The 21,027-nt window shown below is 45.7% G+C and overlaps 1 protein-coding gene across 2 annotated transcripts in view; it reads right to left on the reverse strand.

Moving 5' to 3' along the window:
• Positions 1-433: 433 nt before the first annotated feature.
• The window catches only part of usf2l (upstream transcription factor 2, c-fos interacting-like), a 28,996-nt gene continuing 8,402 nt past the window's right edge, over positions 434-21,027 (reverse strand). For both annotated transcript variants that reach the window (XM_080006041.1, XM_080006042.1), the window contains 4 exons: positions 9,133-9,191; positions 6,896-6,990; positions 3,194-3,322; positions 434-1,646 (listed from right to left, as the gene is read on the reverse strand). In XM_080006041.1, the coding sequence (XP_079862167.1) occupies positions 1,548-1,646; positions 3,194-3,322; positions 6,896-6,990; positions 9,133-9,191 (382 nt within the window). In that variant the 3' untranslated portion in view covers positions 434-1,547. The remainder of the gene's footprint in view (positions 1,647-3,193; positions 3,323-6,895; positions 6,991-9,132; positions 9,192-21,027) is intronic.

Consider the following 21,027-nt stretch of genomic DNA (forward strand, 5'->3'; position numbering starts at 1 on the left):
CTCAAAAACAACGACAACAAAAAGAAAATGCAACACAAACAACCCATCGTTCCTCTTTGGTTTAGGTTCCCTGACAGCTCGGCTGTGAGCAGCAGAACTTCCACGTGACTGGGTGTGGAATCCGGGGGCCCCGGTGCTCCAGCCGCCGGCCCCCGGCTCCATGCTCAGCTGTGGATTCAGGGGAAAACACGCCAGTGTTCTAATAACTCCATATCTCTCTCCCAATTTCACCCACATCGCCCCAAGCAGAAGAAAAAACACTTCATGTTTATTTACACTCAACATCATCAACATTGTTAATATTTGCTTTTGCAGTTTCTAACAACCAATTACTGCTTCTTTATTGTTTGCCCAACTGGGGGGTTAGCTCTCTATCTCTCCCCCTCCCTCCCTCCCCGCCCGCCCTCCCCCCCCCCCCCCCCAGCCCCCGTGAGTTGAGCTGTATTTGAAGTACTGCGGTGCCCAAAAATAGAGCAAACAGCTCAACATGAGACACGCGGGATTTATTCTCACACTCCAAACCGCCCCAAGTTGGAAATCATTGTGGTTTTGTCGCTCAGAACTCGCTCCGTCGGAGGAGCAGCGGATCTCCTCCACCATGTGGCTCTTCTCATTGGACATTCCCTTTTGCTCACCCCTTCAGTTCAATTATATATTATAATTAGTGGTACTACCATTTTTACTACTACCATTAGCGCTATTATCCTTATGAGGATTGCTGTTATTATTATTATAATGTCACATTATTTTCACCAATATACAGCCGTCTCACCAGACTATAGATACATATTTAAGCAATATGGCTATACACTATTTACTATACCAGCATATTTAGCAGTACCACCATTGCGTATGATTACTACATATACTGAGATAATCTTTATCTCATCTGTCTTTTTTGACTGTAGACCACTGTTCTATCAGCTTCTTCTGCTGAAACACCTGAAATTCCCCCCAAAATCAATAAAGTCTTATCTTATCATCAGTAGACACACACACACACACACACACACACACACACACACACACACACACACACACACACACACACACACACACACTCTCTAAAGTCAAACTCATTACACACAGTGAAAGGTAATTATTGCGGCAAAAGGCCATAGCGGAGTCGCTGAGTTGCTGATTATTGCCATTAATGTGACGTCTAAAAGCAGCTTTACAAAAACATAACAATCTGCACTGGAAACGAGCGGAACGAGATGCGCGGCGCTCCTTTGTCTGAACAGTCGTGGAGCTGTGCACGGTACAAAAACATGTTTTCTCTACGAGCCGGTCTCCATCACATCCTGTCAGCCGGCGCTGCTATAAGTTAAAACACACAAGTCGAGAGGAATAAAAGAGGAAGAAAGGCTCAGCAACGGGGGAAGAGGAGACTAGGAAAGAGGAAGGCGGGGGGAGGGGAACAGCCCGGCGCCGCCAAATTGGGTAAAGAACATCTCTGTCTATGAACAAAGGGATGGTATTCACAAGTCTGTTGCTTCGGAGCTCCGTCCACCCTCCTCCTCCTCCTCCTCTTCTCCGCCCTCTCCTCACGGCAGCGGCGTGGTCGTCGTCTCTGCGACCGCCTCGATGCCGCCGTGCTGCAGCTGCCCTCGCAGCAGAGCGTTCTCGCTCTTCAGCGCCTCGATCTGGAGGTGAACGGAGACGGACACGTTAGGGAGAGGGCCGCCAGGCGCTCGGACAACCCCCCTGCAGATCCTTCTCCCGGCGCTGGGGAAGGAAACTCAATACTTGTGTGGCAGAGTATGTGTGTGTGACTGCAGAGTATCAAAAACGTTGCGTTAGGCTTTTGATACCAAATTTCAGCAGCAAAATCGTGTCTATATATGCGACGGGTTATTACCGTGAGAGCAAATGTGTCGTGCAGCTTCATCTTTTGTTAAAGCTAGACGGACAGAGATGTTTTTATTTCAAAGCATTATTTGACCTTTTACTGCGACCTTTCAAAAAAATGTAAAAAGAAAAGTGAGGGGGAAAACCGCTGTGAATTACAAAAAAAAAAAAAAAGTATTACAGCCTTGAACTAGACACTCAGTGAAGCAACCCGCACATCCGGTCCATTTGTGTTTGAAAGCCAAGAGTATGGCCTGTGTTTGAAGACTGTAATAAATACTTTTTTTTTTTTGCTTGCATGACAGTCCCTTTGCTCTCTTTTTGTGTTTTTATTTATGTTGGACATTTTTAGGTACCCCATTTCGACTTTTTGTGCTGTGAAAAAGTATGATTTAAAAGCTGGTATCTCCATGAATAATACCCAGGCCCGGACTTTTCAAAGCCATTTCACGGCGTTTAAGGTGTGACACGTGAACCTGCTTTGTTTCGCTTCCTGCCAACTACCAACTGAGCCAAGCTGTGCTGCGGCAAAGTACCGGGGGTCGAGCGGACCAACCCAGCCACACGGGGGGCTGCAGGGCTTTGCAATCGTCCCAAAATAAACTAATGCAGACTAAGAAGAAGCACAACTTCCCCTTCCCTTGTTGTTATGTGGCTGTTGTGTTGCATGACAACACACTTGGGACATTTTGTAAACTGGTACCAGTGAAGACATCCCACCAAACCAAAACACAACCGGACCACACCCGCCACAAACCAACGATCTGAACCCGACTGCAGACAAGAGTTACAATTCAAGGCTGAAACCGTCTACAGACATCTCACTGGATATATGTATGACCGTATCTATATGTATGTGACAAATAATCTCTTGAACTTGAAACCAAAATCTACTCAATGTGTCTGCTGTGATGTTCCTCACTGACAGCTCAGGTTTTTGACACACTTGTAATGTCTTGGACTGTAAAATTCTGAAGACACAGCGAGAATAAATTTCCCTCCCGATATGAACAGAGTGGGCTTAGACTAGGGACGCAACGGTATGTTATCGAACCATTCAGTATGCCCCCTACGGTTCAATACGCGCATGTGAACTGCGGTAACACGGTAGACGTCCGCCGTGTTTCCGCAGTGTACGGGCATAGCGCGCTATAAGTGCACACTTCCTATTAAATCCACTGGTGGCGCTCCAAACCATTATTATCCATAACCATTATGCTGCTGTAGTGTGAAAGGAGATTTAGTTATTTATCATGTAAAAAACAATTAACTTAAATTTCTTGGGTTCCCCCCTTCCCCCACGGGTTTCTAGGAAGTTTCCCCGTGGCCCCCAGCTGCTTACCTCCTGTCTGCAGATGTCATTGTCCACCTGGAAGCTCTCCAGGTCCTTCAGAGCACCCTGCAGCCGCTGATTGGTCTGTCGCAGCTCATGGATGTAGTCGCAGGCCTTGGACAGGATGCCTCCTTTACTCTGGAACAGTCATAAACACAGTCAGAGACAATAGGGGGCTTGCAAATAAGTATGGCACTTTTTATAGAAATATCTAAATTTTCTTTGTAAATATCTTCATATATCAGCCACAATATTAAAACCACTGACGCATGAAGTCAAGGAGACAAGACAAGGAGCACATTGTGATGCTGGACGACTGGGTCAGAGCATCTCCACAACCACAGGTCTTGTTGGCTGTTCCTGCTATGCAGTGGTTACTAAATAACAAAAGTGCTCCAAGGAAGGCCCAAGGCTCATTGATGCACGTGGGGAGTGAAGTCTAGCTCGTCTGGTTCGATCCCACAGAAGAACTACTGTAGCACAAAGTGGTGAAAAAGTGAATGGTGCCATGATAAAAAGGTGTAGAACACAGTGCATGGCAGCTTGCTGCGTATGGGAGCTCACAGTGTCCATGCTGACCCCTGACCACCACCCAAAGCACCTACAATCGACACGTGAGCGTCTCAACTGGACCATGGAGCAATGGAAGAAGGTGGCCTGGTCTGATGAATCACCTTTTCTTCTACATCATGTGGATGGGTGGCTGCGTGTGCATTCTAAGGAAGAGATGGCACCAGGAAGCACTATGAGAAGAAGGCAAGCCGGCGGAGGCAGTGTGATGTTCTGGACAATGTTCTGCTGGGAAGCATTGGGCCCTGGCATTCATGTGGATGTTACTTTGACACGTAGAAGCTACCTAAACATTGTTGCAGACCATAGTACATCCCTTTATAGCAACGTTTATTTCCTGATGTGCAGTGGCCTCTTTCAGCAGTAAAATGCGCCCTGCCACACTGCAAAAATTGTGAACGAATGGATTAAGGAACATGACAAAGAGTTCGAGGTCTTGACTTGGCCTCCAAATTTCTCAGATCTCAATCAGATGGAGCATCTGTGGGATGAGCCGGAACAACAAGCCCGATCAATGGGGGCTACACCCCGCAACTTGAGCCCCTTTCACACATGCTGCTTTCCCAGCAATGTTCTGGAAATGTTCCTGCATGGGGTCATGTGTGCAATTTCCTCAAGACCTAGCAACATTTCCAGGGGGACGGCTGTGTTGTGACTGGAAGCAGTAAGATTGTTGGAACAAGCACAGATGTCAGATGCTGTCACGTGGAAAAAAAAAAAATTACAGTCTTTATTTATTATGAGTCCCCATTAAGGATGTTAAAATGTACCGCCCGGACCGAAGCGCCTGGTCTGTCGGGCGGAGGCGGGCCATCAGGCGTATATTGACTGATTTCTATATTTACATTTATTTACATATTTATTGCCTGGTTTATTTATTTCAGAATCTATTTCATAGCCATATTTATTTTATTTGTGTGCTAGGTACACACACATCCTCTTTGTGCACGCAGGTGAATGAGTTGCATGCGCTGCTGCTCCGCCTGTCACTCTCCAGGAAGTTCACACCCACACACACACACACACACACCCACCCACACCCACACCCACACACACGACGGTACTGAGCTCACCCCCGCGGTGACGTCACGTGACCGTGCAGTACAGTAATGCGGTTATCGACATGGCCCTACTATAGAGTCTTGATTTCTAAAGAAATCCCCGATGCGCCTCTTTATGCACCCGTGTCTCGCTCTGCAATCCTATATGGGATTATTTTGTTTTTTAAACCGGATGCAGCCAGCAAACCGAAGAACGTAAAATAAATAGTTAGCTGTCTTTGCAAAGGCAGCCCAGGACAAAGCACCGGGTCTCACCGGCTGCAGCGTGGAGGTTTGGTTATAACTTACATTACATTTCATTGATCAGACGCTTTTATCCAAAGCGACTTACAATTGTTCAAACACCGACAGACGCAGCCATCAGGAGCAATTAGGGGTTAAGTGTCTTGCTCAAGGACACTACAACATGCTAGCAGGAGGCGCCTGGGATCCAACCAGCAACCTTTAGATTACTAGACCACCAGCTCTACCGCCTGAGCTACCACCCCCTAGGCATATAACAATCGCTTTATTAGGCGTTTTAAAAGGATAGCAAAATAAAAATAAATAAAAGGATCAAATTGTGTAAATATCCTGGAGAAAGCCTGTCTCAGTCTGGGTTTCTGCTCCCCGGAGGAGGCGGCTCCCCCAGGATGGTCCCCCACCCCCCGGTAACAGGTGTGTCTGAGTTGGTCCTCCAATATCTGAACCGAACCAAAGGAGGAGAGAAAGCCAGCTTCAGAATGACCTGGAATCGGGGTTAATGGTGATTTATTTATTTTTATTTTTGAGGATTTCTTCAGACAGGGAGAAAAGCATCAGGGGTTGTTAAAGCGGCGACCCAGAATGCCAGTTGCTATTTTCTTCGTTTTGAAATTCCCTTTAAAATGCTCATTAAATTAGCAAAATAAAAGGACAAAAATCACCCCAAAAATTGTCCGATCGCCGAAGCCTCTGGCGAGAGCTGCTCATTATGTTGTCACGATGTCCCCTGCCATGGAGAACACCGGTGTTACTGTTAACACCGGACATTTAACGCTTTTGCCTTTGACACCAAATCTTCTGCCATCGTCTTGTGTTACGCTAAGGTCTATAGCCTTCTTTCTCTCCTTACTCTTGTCCTTTGATAAGAACAATCTGACTCCACTAGACTGTGGCAGAATTAAAAGTGGCTCAACTTTTGGGAAACAAACATGGGGCAGCGTCGCTATGATGAATCCGCCTGTGATGTCACCAATCACATCACCCTCTGCCTGTCCAACCCCCAACCGGCCCGTGGTGACGCTGGCCAATTGGGTCTGCCGCACTGCCTTTTGTCGGTGTCATCATTGCATTATAGCATTATTTCTCCGATCCCGGATATAAACTCAAAATGTCGGACAATATTACCCTCAAAAATACTGGCAGAATTGCAAAACCTGCTTGTGTTTTCCAAGTTCAAAATACGACGCTCATTTCGATCGATTTTCGATTTCAAATCGGATTTGTGACACCCAGATTTAAAGGAATTGTATAAATGGATCGTTGTTCAACTTCAACAATTGTAAATTAATTGATAAAATAAAAGCTAGTGACATCATTGCGGGGGTCGCGTCATGACACATGGGACCTAAGCGACGGTGCGCACCTCTGATAGAGCGATATAGACAGCGAGATAGAGAGATACACAAATAAAAATTCCACCTACTGTCACCATATATAATTCAAGAATATATATATATATATATATATATATATATATATATATATATATATATATATATATATATATATATATATTCTTGAATTACAAATTCCCTTAAATTCTTGCTGTGTTGCTTGAGAATTTTATTGCTTACTTGACACTGGCTGCACCCTTAAGCATCAGACCTTGAAAGGACGTGCCTGTCTAGTCTTTCATAATCTATAAAACACAAAGTTCTGGATAGCTTTACGTTGAATCTGAGCAGATTTAGACTCTCGGTTTTGTTTTGTCATTAATATTCTCTACATCTTTTTTAGAGTCACTGGGGAGTCGTAGGGGCAATGGTAAATTTGCCAAGACAGAAAGTCCTGGTTGAAAGGTTGGCTAACAGAAGGTGGAGGGGGGAGACGGTCTCACCGCTGCGGTCTTGGTGCTCTCCATGCTGCAGTCTGGGATGATCTTGGACAGCGTGACGATCCAGTTGTTGATCTTGTCCCTTCGCCGCCTCTCTACTGTAGGGAAACAGGTGACATGATACCATCAACCTCTGCTTCAAACTGGTATTGTTATATTTGTTAAGCAGAGCATGTACCCATGACCAGCAAATTCCTTTTACAAGCTAAATAAAAACAAAAAAAACAAAAAAACACATCTTAAAGACACCTTTTCTGAATTAATAAATATATTATAAATAAAAATATTTCAGAGTTTTAATGGTCGGGTCCGGGTGGCCGCTGCCCGGCCTAATGCACCCCTGCGTTGATCTGGTTGTTCTTTGCCTATCTCTCCTAGTGCCAGAACTAAAACTCTGCACATTAATCACACAATAGGCCTAGGGTTGAGTGCGAGCTATGTGGGTAGGGACGTGGTGGGCGGCTGTGATCTTGCAGGCTACTGCCCTTGCGTGCTTCATGTCTGTCCTGCAATTTTAATACCACACTACTAGCTTAGAACACATACACACCCACACAAATCTTACTCAAAACATCACACCACCAGACCAGGGTCTGCGGGGCAGGGGGGGGGGGTCACTGTCCTGCTGCGACATGGCAGCAGGGCAGATCACCTTGGAGGCTGCTCGCCGTCGTGTGCTTGGGATGCGGTGCGGGAGGCAGCTGTCTGCCTTGCTCCTGCTGAGTGGCTTCTCTGCGGCGGGTGCAGGTGGTGGTGGAGGGGCCATATATTTGGCTGCGGAGTGACATCAGGGTGTCATGCGCACTCGGCTATGTGTGTGGGCACTCGGGGCTTGTGGCCAGGCGGGGCATCTAGCTGGTTGTGGTATGGCAGGCCAAGCCTTGGCGGGGGATGTTAGTAGACATGGGGACAGGTGGTGGGGGGGGTGTCGGTATGGTGCATGGGACCCAGCTCCACGCCTCGGGTCTGTGCCTTGCGCCCATGGCCCGGGTGCTGCGCTTACGGGTGCGTCCTGTACCTGCACGTGGGGGTGGGTTATATGTGTGGGCTTCAAGGGTGCAGGGTCTCCTCCCACTCTCTGGAACCGGATTATGGTCCTCTGGGCCGTGCGTGGGTGTTGCACCCCCGTCTGTCTTCTGTGGCTGCAGGGCAGGGCGCTCAAAGCTTTCCTGCTGTCGTGGAGTGTCTATACGGCTGTATGGACTCAGGGGTGGCCGCAGAGCCTACGAGCTACGAAATAAGTCTGAGCTCATACACCAGATCTGTGTGCGCGCACGCACGCACGCACACGCACACGCACACACACACACACACACACACACACACACACACACGATAACATCCTTCTCCTTTTCTCCCGTCTTGACTGCCATAGCTATCACAGGAAGAAGCCACGTGCCGAATTGCTGTTCCTTTTTTCCTGGACTGTTTTGTCCATACATGTTGTCGTCTGATGTTTATATGTTTATGTTTTTCCATGTACATGTTTGTTTCTAAACATTCTCCCCCGCTTGGAGAAGTAATGATGATTTGTTGTTTTAAAGACCAAAACATGGTAAGGTGATTCTCCAAAAAGGGGCATTGGTGGTGGTTCTGTAGAACAAAAAACTGTGCTCTGGTCGTCCCACGGGTCGTCCACAGGACAGGGTCATTGCAGCAGTTCTTGATGAGATGATTAAAGAATCAATAAAGAGTTGCATTGCAGGTTGAGAAGTTGAGCTCCACTTGCAGACTAACTCTGTCTTAGATGCAATGGAACAAATACTCTGTGTTGTATGTCCAGCGTGATGACAGCACAGGTTAAAATAAAATCTGATATTTCTAACATTTGTTCAAAACCTCACTTCGGGTGTCAGTCAGCTCAGATAACAAGCTTGTCTGAGTGCATTTTAACCGTGTTGTAGAGCCAAGAAAGGCCTTCATATCTCCATTATTATAAGGAAACAGATAGCAGGGTGTAATTTGATATTTAAATTAATATCCAAATTCATTTCTTTTTAACCTTAACATTCCTGTACAGACTCCTCCTGCTCACTGGACTGCCCTTTCCTCAGTGTTTCCAGAGGCTGGCGAGATGAGGACTCCAACAGCTCAACAGCAGCCTCAAGTGGTGGGCTGAGGAACATTTAATCACTCTTTCCAGGTGGTCCAATCAGAGAGAGAGAGATTATTTTCCTGCAACGACGCAACCTCTACTTAGAGACGATATTACAAAGCCACAATCAGGGGTCTCCACCCACCTTCGTTATGCTGCGCCCTCCTCTTCTCGTCTCTGGGTATTCGAGGCCCATCCATCTTCCTGCACGGAGGGAGAGAAACGTTATTTCACCACTCTCACCTTCAGAGAAACTACACGCCCAATACGAGATATTCAAGGATATGCTTAAACAGACTCCCACAGTTATCACATCCCTCTAATGCAGGGCCAAGGAACCTCTGGCTCTGGGGCCTATTAGGGTCCTCCAGCCACCATCACATGGCCCGCTGACTGTTTCCTGCATTTAATATACCCGATAAGCCATAACATTAAAACCACCTGCCTAATATTGCGTAGCTCCCCACAAGATCTCTGAGGGTGTCCTGTGATATCTGGCACCAAGACGTTAGCAGCAGATCCTTTATGTCCTGTAAGTTGCGAGGTGAGGCCCCCATGGATCGGGCTTGTTGTTCCAGCACATCCCACATATGCTCTGAATTTGTCAACACCTTGAACTCTTTGTCATGTTCCCCAAACCAATCCCGAGCATTTTTGCAGTGTGGCAGGGTGCATTTTCATGCTGAAAGAGGCCACTGCCATGAGGTAATACCGTTGCCATGAAGGGGTGTACTTGGTCTGCAACAGCGTCTAGGTTGGTGGTCCGTGTCAAATGACCCAAGGTTTCCCAGAAGAACATTGTCCAGAACATCACACTGCCTCCGCTGGCTTGACTTGACCCTGTTGCCAGGTCACCGGTTGTCCTTCCTTGGACCACGTTTGGTAGGTACTAACGACTGACTCCACATGAATGCCCCCAAGAGTGCTTGAATTTTTTTTTCCCTGTATATTATGACAATGGTAATCATAGAAAAAACGCAATATTATGTTAATACTAATGGTTTAATCAATTCCTGCTGCATCTGTCAGAGCTGACATCACGTGACGTTGCACTGATGCAACGTGTAAGGTTACAAAGCCCTCTGTGTCGACGGAAAAGGCAGCAAAAAAGTAATGTCACAAAAAAGGACATATCCTTCTGGAGCAGAGAAAATAAATAAGAAGTAAACAGAAGATGAGAAAAAAACAGCAAGATAAAGGATGTTTGCATGCAGTGATGTAGATTCGTTTGAACATTGCGAGGGGACAACACATTAAGCAGGGGTCTGGGGGTCTCGCCCCAGGAAATTCTCAGCGTCAAACACTTAGTTTCCTGCATTGTGGTGAATTTTTATGCACCAATTTCTGTTAGTTGTCTTTTCCGCATCAACTGAAATGTCTTTATTTATGTGAAAAAAAAAAAAAAAAAGGTTTTCCTCTCCTTTAATGTTTTTATTGGTGGGGGGGACAAATGCATGTGTTCTAAATATTGAGGGGGACATATCCCCTCCGTTTTCTTTTAATTATTCTACGCATATATTTCCACACTTGCGGTTTCTTGGTGTCCATCACTGTTCACGTGGTGAACTGGAGATCCTTTCTGCATGCATGTTACGTGAACGCCCACCAGAAACGTACTAGTTGTAGTGACAAAGTGGTCTGCTCTCCGCGATCCAGCATAAAGTATGAATTTATTTCAAGTGAATGAAACCAAAAAAAGAGCTGTGCACAACCGTGTGTAATGGGAACACCCCACCTCACTTATTCAAAAATAAATGATTCAGTGTACTGCTTCTGCTGCAAACTGTTCTCCAGAAAGTCCACAACACTGGTAACATAGGGACAGTGGGATTGGGTCAATATAGGTGCACTACTGAAACAACATGAAAATAGCCATAACGACTGCAAAAACATGGTGAAATGGAAGGATTTTGCATTCCGTCTTTCAAAGGGGAAAACTATTGATGAGACAGAAATGGCCCTCTTGGAGGCAGAAAAGAATCACTAGAGATGTTCTCACACACTTAATGAGTGTTATCCTTCAGTCTTTGGCAGAAGGGAATCTGGCACGGAGAGGATCTGTTGATACATTACATCAGGACAACAATGGGAACTTTCTAAAAGAAGTGGAACTGATAGCTAAATTTGATCCTGTTTTGAGAGACCACATGAGACTAATCAACATCGGAGCACAGCATGTCACATATTTGGGGAAAACAATCCAAAATTCGTTGATAAGCTGTGTCAGTGGACACTGGACAAAATGGTGGCAGAAATCAAAGATTCTAAATATTATCCGATAATATTGGATTGCACCCCAGATGTTAGTCACCAAGAATACCAAGTCTTGGCAAACCACCCGAGACACTTCTTGTCTAGGCCTGTGCACACTAATTCTTAACAGACTTGAAGAATTGAACATCCCTTTCCAAGACTGTAGGGGCCAATCTTATGACAAAGTTGCAAACATGAATGGCAAAAATAAAGTTGAGCAGGCTAGGCTGTTAGCAAAAAATCCACATGCTTTTTATGTGCCTTGTGGAGCAGATACCTTAAATCTAATGGTTTCAGATGCTGCTAAAGCGTCCATGGATGCCACTTGTTTTTTTGGAAATGTGGACAACCGGGCCTCACCGGCCGTGGCGCGGAGGTCAGGTTAAAACAATCGTTTAATTAGGCATTAGTAGGATAAAAAGCCTGTCTGTGTCTCTGCTCCCCGGAAGAGGCGGCGGCTGCCCCGGGACTAGCCCCCCATCCCCGGTAACAGGCGTGTCTGTGTGCGCTCGTCACCGCCGCGTTGTTCCTCCAACATCTGAACCGATGTTGTCCAACATATCAGAAATTAAACAGCAAAACACTGGTCTCCCATCGCTTCCAATGCATTTCCACCCCTTGAGGCCCTTGCACCAAGTTTTAAAAAATCCTGGAGGTGCGCAACCTATCACAGGTCCCCCACACACAATGGCAACACCTGGTGACGTAATTTGCGTCAAGTGCTCCCTCGCGCTTGGGGCAAGTATAAACCTAGCTTTGGGGCCAATCTCAATTCCCCCCTTGGCTCTACCCAACGTTTCGCTGTGCCCCTTGACTGGGTAGTGGCCCTGGTTGGTGGCCAGAATGGAGCCACAAAGGGGAAGGGGAAGTTCCAATCTTTACCTAGGAAATGGGACACCACTCATTACGTCCTTAGTAGCCGCTGATGGCACATACGTCACACATCAGCGAAGAGGCTGGAGGCATTCCATTCCGGACAGACCTTTCCACAATGCCGGCGCCCGGTGTGGTGTCACCAGTTCCACGGGCTGTAATCGTCGCGCTCCGTTTGATTTGCTGCTGGATCATTTCTCGAGCTTCATACACGGAACATTGATACTAAACTGTATTGTATTGAACTGTACTGTCACACAGAAATCGTTGTTTACTCAAAGCTCTATTGACATTGTGGATAGCGATTTTTTTGAAATGCGTGTTATAACGATAAGATACAAAGATATTCCAATAGATTAAAAAAACAAAAAAACATTCATGAATATTTGCAAAGCTCCTTCCTCGCACCAGTAGCCCTCTTCCGTTTACATTGCCTTGGTTCACAAAGCATTCTGGGAATTGTCTTCTACTACATTTGAAGTCTGCATCTGAAAACACTGTTTCCAGGGCCATTAGGGGGGCTACATGCCCACTACTCCTTGACCACCAAAAGAAACGGGACACTCTACCCTACACGGGAGCGTACAAAAACGGAGGGGTAGGGCCAAGGGGGGGAATTGCCATTGGCCCTAAATGTCTGAATAAAAGTGCTGTAGTTAATTTGGAATCTTTCAAAATGTTCTCAACCTTTTGCACATCTGTGCAAAAGTGCAGTTTTCAAAAGTAATTATTCAGATTTATAGACCAGGGAGGCCCGCAAATGAAATTCTGCTTGGGGCCCCATAAAGATTTGGGTCGGCCCTGCCTTAATGCAACAGCATGCTGCAGGCTGCATGGAGCTGTTCACCAGCCATGTTCATTTACATCCATATGAGACAGCATATGATGTGATAACCCCCCTCCAGGGCCTGGAGCTGGGCTTGTTCTGTCTGGACAACCAGGCTCCTTATTCTAGCTGGCTGCCCCCCCAGGTGTGGCCCTGGAGGTTTGCATTATGCTGTAAGATGAAGCTGCTGGTGGAAAGCAGATGCTGTCTATTGTAGTCTGGTCACACCGCTAATGACACAACTGTCTCTTGTCTCTGTGTCTTCCCTCAGGTATTCTGTTAATTAAGTTCGGGAGACGTGATGGGGGGGGGGGGGACTTATCCGACCGCCCAGCGCGACGTGCACGAGCCGCGCACAGGTACATAATGAGCAAGCCAGACTGCATATCAAACATGCTTTAATCTTGCTGATAAGAGAACACCTTTTACAAGATTCTGTTATCCAGCTGATGTCAGATACAGACTGCGGCAGTATAGTGATGGTAATGTGATCGTTTAGGGCAAATAGATGTAATATTGAACATAATAATTTGTGATTGAGAAAAAAGGAAGGAGTGCCCTTTGGTTCTCAATAATTGTTCATTAAAATTTAAAATGACTGTCACCAAACACATGCATATTCATTTGTGAATTGACTTTATCGACATTTTAGTATCGACTCCACACAGTCTTGATAAAGTTTACACACTGTACATACACTTCTCTTATGCTTTATTGCTTAACAGCCTCAAATAAAAACACATTCAATAAGAACTATCTCCATTGCATAATATCAATGAAATATAAGAAATCTGGGTAACGTTCTCAGATAAAAATCTATGCTTACTAGGTATATAGCTTACACACACCCCTTATATAATTTTCAATTAGTTCAAGTCTAACCAAGGCTCCCTCTTAATGACACACCAAGCTAATTAGCCTCCACTTGTGTCTAATTAAAGTTATTGTGATTATCGTGCCTGCCGTCTCCTTGGGCTTCTCCGCCAGATAGAGCCAGTACACAGGAAAGTAAAGACAGTGAACAACAAGTAACAACAAGCAGGAATTAAACATCTATCAGAACAGAGAGGGTCTCGCTCACCGCCGCCTTGCAGGCTGGACTTGGGGAGCTTCCCCCCAGACCCTACGCATATCCACGCAAGCCCTGGTCCTACCCGTAGCGGAATACTGTGCCCCTGCCTGGAGCAGAAGTCCACATGCGAACAAGGTGGATACTGTCATCAACAGCGCCCTCCGGATAGTAACTGGTTGTCTGAAACCCACCCCTGTGTCCTACCTGCAAGTCCTAGCTGGTATCGCCCCACCCAGTCTTCCACGGGAAGCAGCTACCCTCGCCCTGGCAAGGAAAGCCCAGAAGAACGACTGGCACATCCTGCACAAAGCCACAACAACACCGGCACCACCATGCAGGCTCAAGTCTCGCCATCCCTACAACAAGGCAGCACAAGAGATGCTACAGTCGATCCCTGACGACTTGTCCAAGGACGCCTGGCTGGCAGCATCCTGGAGACAATCGTGGGAGTCAGCTGCGCCCTCCCGCATCCAACAATACATCCGGGACCCAGGAGGAGGTGTAAAAGGAGAAGACATGCCACGCCACCTATGGACCTCGCTGAACCGCCTGCGTACTGGCGTCGGACGCTTCAAGTCCTCTCTAAAGAATTGGGGCCTATCCGACAGTGCGTCATGCGAGTGTGGCGAACCTGAACAGACTGCCGAGCACATAATCACCAGCTGCCCCCTATACAGCCCACCCTCAGAAGCTGGCCTTTTTGACCTAGGACTGGAGACGAGGGCGTGGCTATATGACACTGAGTTGGCCATCTGATGATATACGAAAGAAGAAGAAGAACAGAGATAAGGTCGTCAATAACAAGAGAAGGGGCAAATCGCAAAACAAAATACCTTTAATTCACATATATCACACTTTATCAATCCCGGGAGGATATTTGGGGGCCGTTGCCAGAGGAAGCCATGCAAGGTGCCCATTTGACTCATCAGGGGTTAGGGATTCAATGTCTTGCTCAAGGACACTTTGAAATGGGAGCGGGAGGAGCTGGGGATCGAATCAGTGATCTGCGGATTATCGGAAGGAGAATCCTAAAGAATCATAAATTATCATCAAGACGTGTAAGAGAAAGAAAATAACTACAGCTGAACGTTTTGGCATCTTTCGCCCTCTTCACGGTGTTTGTTGCATAACTTGCCTCCCGCCCTCAGTCTTTTTTTTTTTTTACAGAAATAAAACCCATTTAGTTAATTTTCGCGTATCAGCACCCACATTCAAACAAAAAAAAAAAAATCTTATTTGTAAAATACTAAGCATGTTTGTTATGTTATGAAGAAGGCTATAGAAGACCTTAGATCAGGTCTAGATCGTCACCCGTCTCCCTCTCCATGCCTAATTTGCAGTTGCGATCTCAGTCCACTGCTTGTCCCCGTCCATCTCAATAACACATTGAGAACATTGTTTTTATTTTAGATGTATTTTATTTCACTCCGTTTCATGAAACTTTTTAATTTGACACCAAGACAAAAAAACGCAGCTGCGTGCATAACGTGGACACTCTTCCACCCCCACCCGTTGTAAAATGACCGGTGTTACCGGTAACAGTGTTGTCATGAGTTTATTAACTGGTGGGGAAAAAATCCTCACTGGGGCATCCCGAGTGGACACCAAGACCTTTCCATGGTCAATTTGTTGGCGTGGCGTGGATAGTTAAAGAAAGGACAAATTTGATCACAAAACACAAAGAGAAATTGATCCGGTCTTTTCTGGAGAAAAGACCGGATCAAGACCGGATCATCCAGATGTCAACATCCAGATGTTGACATCTGGATGTTGACTTGGCTAACTGGACAAACATAGATATCCCAGCATGCATCTGATCTCAGAGGCACTGTGCCAAGGCAAGGCATTGAAACACACCATCACACACCATCACACACACGCACACACGCACACACACACACACACGAGGATGGGACTAATAAAACACCTTGAATGTCCTTGAGCCAATTCAATCAGAGCCCTGAATGAGATCTGAGGACTGACACGAACATTCACAGCCAATGCTGCACCGCTCACAGATGGCAGAGACATTCAAACAGTCTCATAGCTGAACTTCTACGAGAGGTACTTCTAAACCATTTGTCCGGTACTTATTCAAGAGGGTGTGTAGCCTGACACAACCTAGATTTTATAGATTTGAATTTTGACTCAATTCCTAGAGCTTGCAGGGTTTTTTGATACACTGTGGGCGACTATGTGTAGGAGAGAGTAAGGGATGAAATATATTACCGGCTGTGATTAACTGCGATTTCACACCATTTTTAAATAGCATGAAATCTTTCAATAGCCACTGTACTATTGCCACCGTTCACGGTCTATTTAGATATTATCAGATACTGGCAGACGGAGAAAATGTCAGACTGTAATGTCACAAAAGGTCACAATTAAGAAATGGATTTCCATTTTTGTATAGCCAGCATACACAATCCTAAACCCTGCATTGACTTTGTCACTGTGAAAGAATACTCAACTATTTTTTTGTCAAAGATGGCGGCGCACATAGACACAGTGCTCCCTGAAACTAAACATGTTTTGTTGCTGTTTTTACTCCTCCTTTTCCTGAAATTCAACCTGGTGTATCGAACTTCTTCTACTGTCGGGAAGAACTTCTACAAACACAACGCACCAATTCTTCACAGCGAGTGCCTTCCAGCACTCCAGTGAGATATCTGCGGAGAAAGCAATAGCATCGGGGCCTCCATGGATTACCATACCGAGTGGCAGGCATCGAAGACGGCGGAGAGTACGGAGACAGTAGCGAGACTGTGGATCCAGTATCCTAGCAAGGCTGTGGAGGGCCCCTCACAGACCACCACTACCCAGCCTCTTCAATGCCAGGTCGCTTTCCAACAAAATGGATGAGCTGAGACTACGTTTATCATCACTGACACCCACTCTCGATAGCTCCGCGACAGTTATCATCGAAACTTGGCTAAATCCGAAAAGTCCCGGACGCAGCTATCGAGTTAGCAGGCCCCACAACCCACCGTAGCGACAGAAACAAGGGCTGTGGTAAGAGCTGCGGAGGTGGCCTGTGTATTTATGTAAACAACAACTGGTGCACAAACACTGACATCATCGACAAGCATTGGTCAACTGATCTGGTGTGTCTGGCATTAAAGGAGGCACGGAGGAACCAGGCACGAGCGATCACTTGTGGCTAGGGTTTGTTACCGACCTAGTATTAAACGGGCCCCGGGGCTTTATTATTAAAGACTATAGTATCAATAAGCTCCGATGTTACCGGGACTGTTAACGGTATCAGAGAAATTCAGAAAATAGATTAGTTTTTATTTCGGCAAAATAACCTGTTTCTCACTTGCAATAAGATCAAGATATTTGTTTGTGATATTTGAAGCATTTTCGCTATTATCAGAAGAGACATCCCTCTGCTCTCGCACCACCCTTTCCATCACCGGAGATATGGGGATACGCACGAGGGGGGCGTGGCCAGCTTCCTCTGCCTGGCTCGCACACATGCACGAGGAGACCCTGCTGTGAGTGACAATGGCACAGTGAGCGCGAATTGCACCCCGATCGCCCCCTCTCCATGCGTAATGCGGAGAAAATAATGCACTGTTAATTCTGCTCTAAATTTGTTTTAGTTTTTCCCAAGTTAAAAATGAAAAAAAAACAAAAAACCAATAAGAGTACCATTTTAGTTGTTTCATTTGGAGGAACGCATGGCATGGCAATCAGGGCGCACGGGGAGCCATATTCACAGCCGTGTCCAGACGTGGGCGATTTACACATAAAAATATATTTATGATTCCGCTTATTTATAATTCCTCATTGAATTGTTATCCCTGTGCATTTTTGTAAGCGTCTATCTGTTTTATCCGGTTATTGTATCAAACTGGGACCTGATCTCTGATCAAGATGTAGAGGAATACACCTCAACAGTGATCTTCTACATCAGAACATGTGTAGAAAATAGCCCTATCAACAAACGCATCCGTGTTTTCCAGAACAGGAAACCATGGATGACAAAGGAGGTCCTCATCCTTTTGAAGTACCGCAAAGCAGCAGTACCGCGTTGCCAGACAAGCTGAAGAAAGGCATCAAATGTGCTAAGGCCGCATACAAGAAAAACATTGAGGACCACTTCACCAATAGGGATGCAACACGTTTGGTGGTCCAAGCTTTGCACTGATCCGGACACCGTGATGAAAGCGGGAACAAACAAACAAAATGAGACATTGTTGATCTAATATGAGTGAAGATTCAGAAACTGGAATTATTTTTTTCACTGCCTCAAATGTGTTCAGAAACAGATTCTGGTTGACTGATACGGTGAAATTACAGAGTAAATACAAGGGAGCCCAGAAGCCATGCTCAAATGCCGCTGGCTCACAGAACCCGGAACCTGTGCTTAAACCCCATTGGGTCACAGATTTGGGGACCCAGGGAGGATGGCTCCTCATACTGAAACAGCCGGTTTTCAGACAGGGTGGATTGGTTGCCTACTCGACTGCATAATCTGAGTGGTATTTTCCAAAAAGCATTACAAACATGTTTTGGGGAGCTCAGAGACAAGTACGCCTACAGAAAAAATAGATCCACGGAGGATGCCATCACCACAGCTCTCCACACTGCACTGACCCACCTTAAACTGAAGGGGACCTATGTGAGGATGCTTTTCATAGACTACAGCTCTGCATTCAACAGTGCTGCAGCTTGGTCACTAGAGTTGGGTCGATTTATGGTTTTGCCGGTCTACAAGCCTAAACCGGTTTGATTTTATGCAACCCAACTGAACCGGCATTAGTCATTATGTAGCCCCTTTCCCACATGGAATCCTGGACAAATAATACCCAGAAAAGGCAGTGGGTAGTCATTCCCACATTGGCCTCCTTTATGGAGAAGTTCTGTATGTAGTCTGTACGGATACATTATGTAATGGCTTAGGGTTAGTACGTTATGTCCAGTGTAGATGCGATTGTTTGGACAATCTGTCGTCAACGGACCTACAATCTGAATCGGTTTGGTTTTGTTCCTGGCTCTGTTCTTTTTTTTCCTTTCGGAAAACAAATAGCTTTTGAAATATTTGTGATTATATAATTAAATAAATATTTGTATAAAACCCACTGTTTGTGTTTTATTTGAATTCGGCTCCACCCCTACTTTATGGAAATCTGATGCTTCCATTCCCACATACTTCCATTCACAGCCGTACCGGCAATTTCCCGTAAATTATACTACTATGACATTGGGGAAATTTACGGAACGACTTTTACGGAACATTGACACCGGCTCCTGTTCCCACATGACGCCAATACGGAACATTAGCAAGGGTTTTAAGGCTTTCAGCGAAAGGGGGAAAGGGCTTCAGTGTATAGGTGCATTACCGCCACCCACTTGGGAGCGGCTGCTGAGTAAATCGCGATACCTAGTGAGGTATAACCGCCCAGTTTTTGGCTTTATATCAAACCGGTTTGAAAGTTTTTACACCGGCCCAACCCTATTGGTCACTAAACTTGACCTGGGTCTCAGTAACTCGCTGTGCATCTGGATCAACGACTTCCTATCCAACCGCCCACAGATAGTCAGACTCGTTCCCCACCACTCCCCAAGCTCGACCCTCAGCACCAGCGCACCACAAAGCTGCATGCTGAGTCCCTCCTCTATTGCATTTATATATACAACTGCATTCCCACTCACCCTTAAAACACTATCATGAAATTTAAAGATGACACATGAGTCGTGGGACTGATCTCAGACAGGAATGAGCCTGCAGAGATGAAGTCTGCAAACTGGCAGGATGGTGTACAGAAAATAATCACTGAGCATCAAAAAAATAAATAAAAAATGAAACTCTTCTTAGGAGACACTGTGAGGACCTCTCTCCTTTAAAAACCAAAGGAGAAGAAGTGGAAAGGTTTCTTCAGCTTCAAGTTTCTAGGAACCCAGATCACAGAGGACCTCACATGGAAAATCAACTCCGCTGCTCGAGCCAAAAAGGCTCAACAGCGGCTCTACTTTCTAAGGACACTTGGGAAAACTACCGGTCTGTGAAGCTGCTTGTTTCCTTCTACCAGTGCTCAATAGTCATAAACACAGCGCACAAGACTTCCCCTGCCCTAACTGGAAGACACCTTCAGATAATGCTGCCATCACAGAGCGAGCAGAATTCTGAAGCATGCAACTCATCCCCATCATCATCATCTCTTCTCTCTGCTACCATCTGGATCTGCGCCCTTCATCTAAACCAAACAGATTATTTCTAGATAGTGTAAACTCGTCTGACATGGACAATCCCAGGTTGTGCTACATGTGTGAAAGGGCAACTCCGGACAATATCCAGATAATCACGTCCGGAGATTATCCGGACATTGTCATTGAGTGCATGTGTGAAAGCAGCTTTAGATTCATGTTCTGCGGTTGATCTGCTATGTCCTGCCCCATCTAAACTTTGATTGGTTGGCTGGAGAAACAAAACGACAACAGCAGAGCCTAGATGTTCTCTGAGTGCTCTGGAAATAGATGCTGGGTGCGGCACTGCTTATGGCAGCTGCATACGCTCTGTCCTAATTGGTAACGAGTGAAAAATACATTAAAACTTAAAAAAAAAAAAAAAAAAAAAAAAAAAAAAAAAAAAGACACTGGCGCTCCTAAAAAGGCTCTTCGCGAACACAGACCTAAACACATTTTTCCTATATTAAAAAAAGATGGTAGGCTATTTCAATAAGAAAATGCCCAGGCCTTGAGAAATATTTTGTTCCCCTTGCTTAACAAGTTACAATTTGCCATTTCATCCATGACCCACTCAAACAATTTTTTGCCATTAAAACATTTAAAAAAAGTAAAAAATTAAAAAAGCAGAGTCTCTGGGCCTTAATGGCATTTGACAGATTGGACACTGAGTCAGTAACGGCTCCCCGCATGGTGCAGAACCATCTGGGTTTGGTGAGGCACAATGTCTCGGCTTGGCAGTCACACTGGTGCATACCGACAAGGATCATTAGAGAGCCATAATGATGATGGCTAAATACACCTTTAGAGCTAACAGTAGTCTT

The sequence above is a fragment of the Zeus faber genome, assembly GCF_960531495.2.
Source record: "Zeus faber genome assembly, chromosome: 8".
NCBI lineage: Eukaryota > Metazoa > Chordata > Actinopteri > Zeiformes > Zeidae > Zeus > Zeus faber.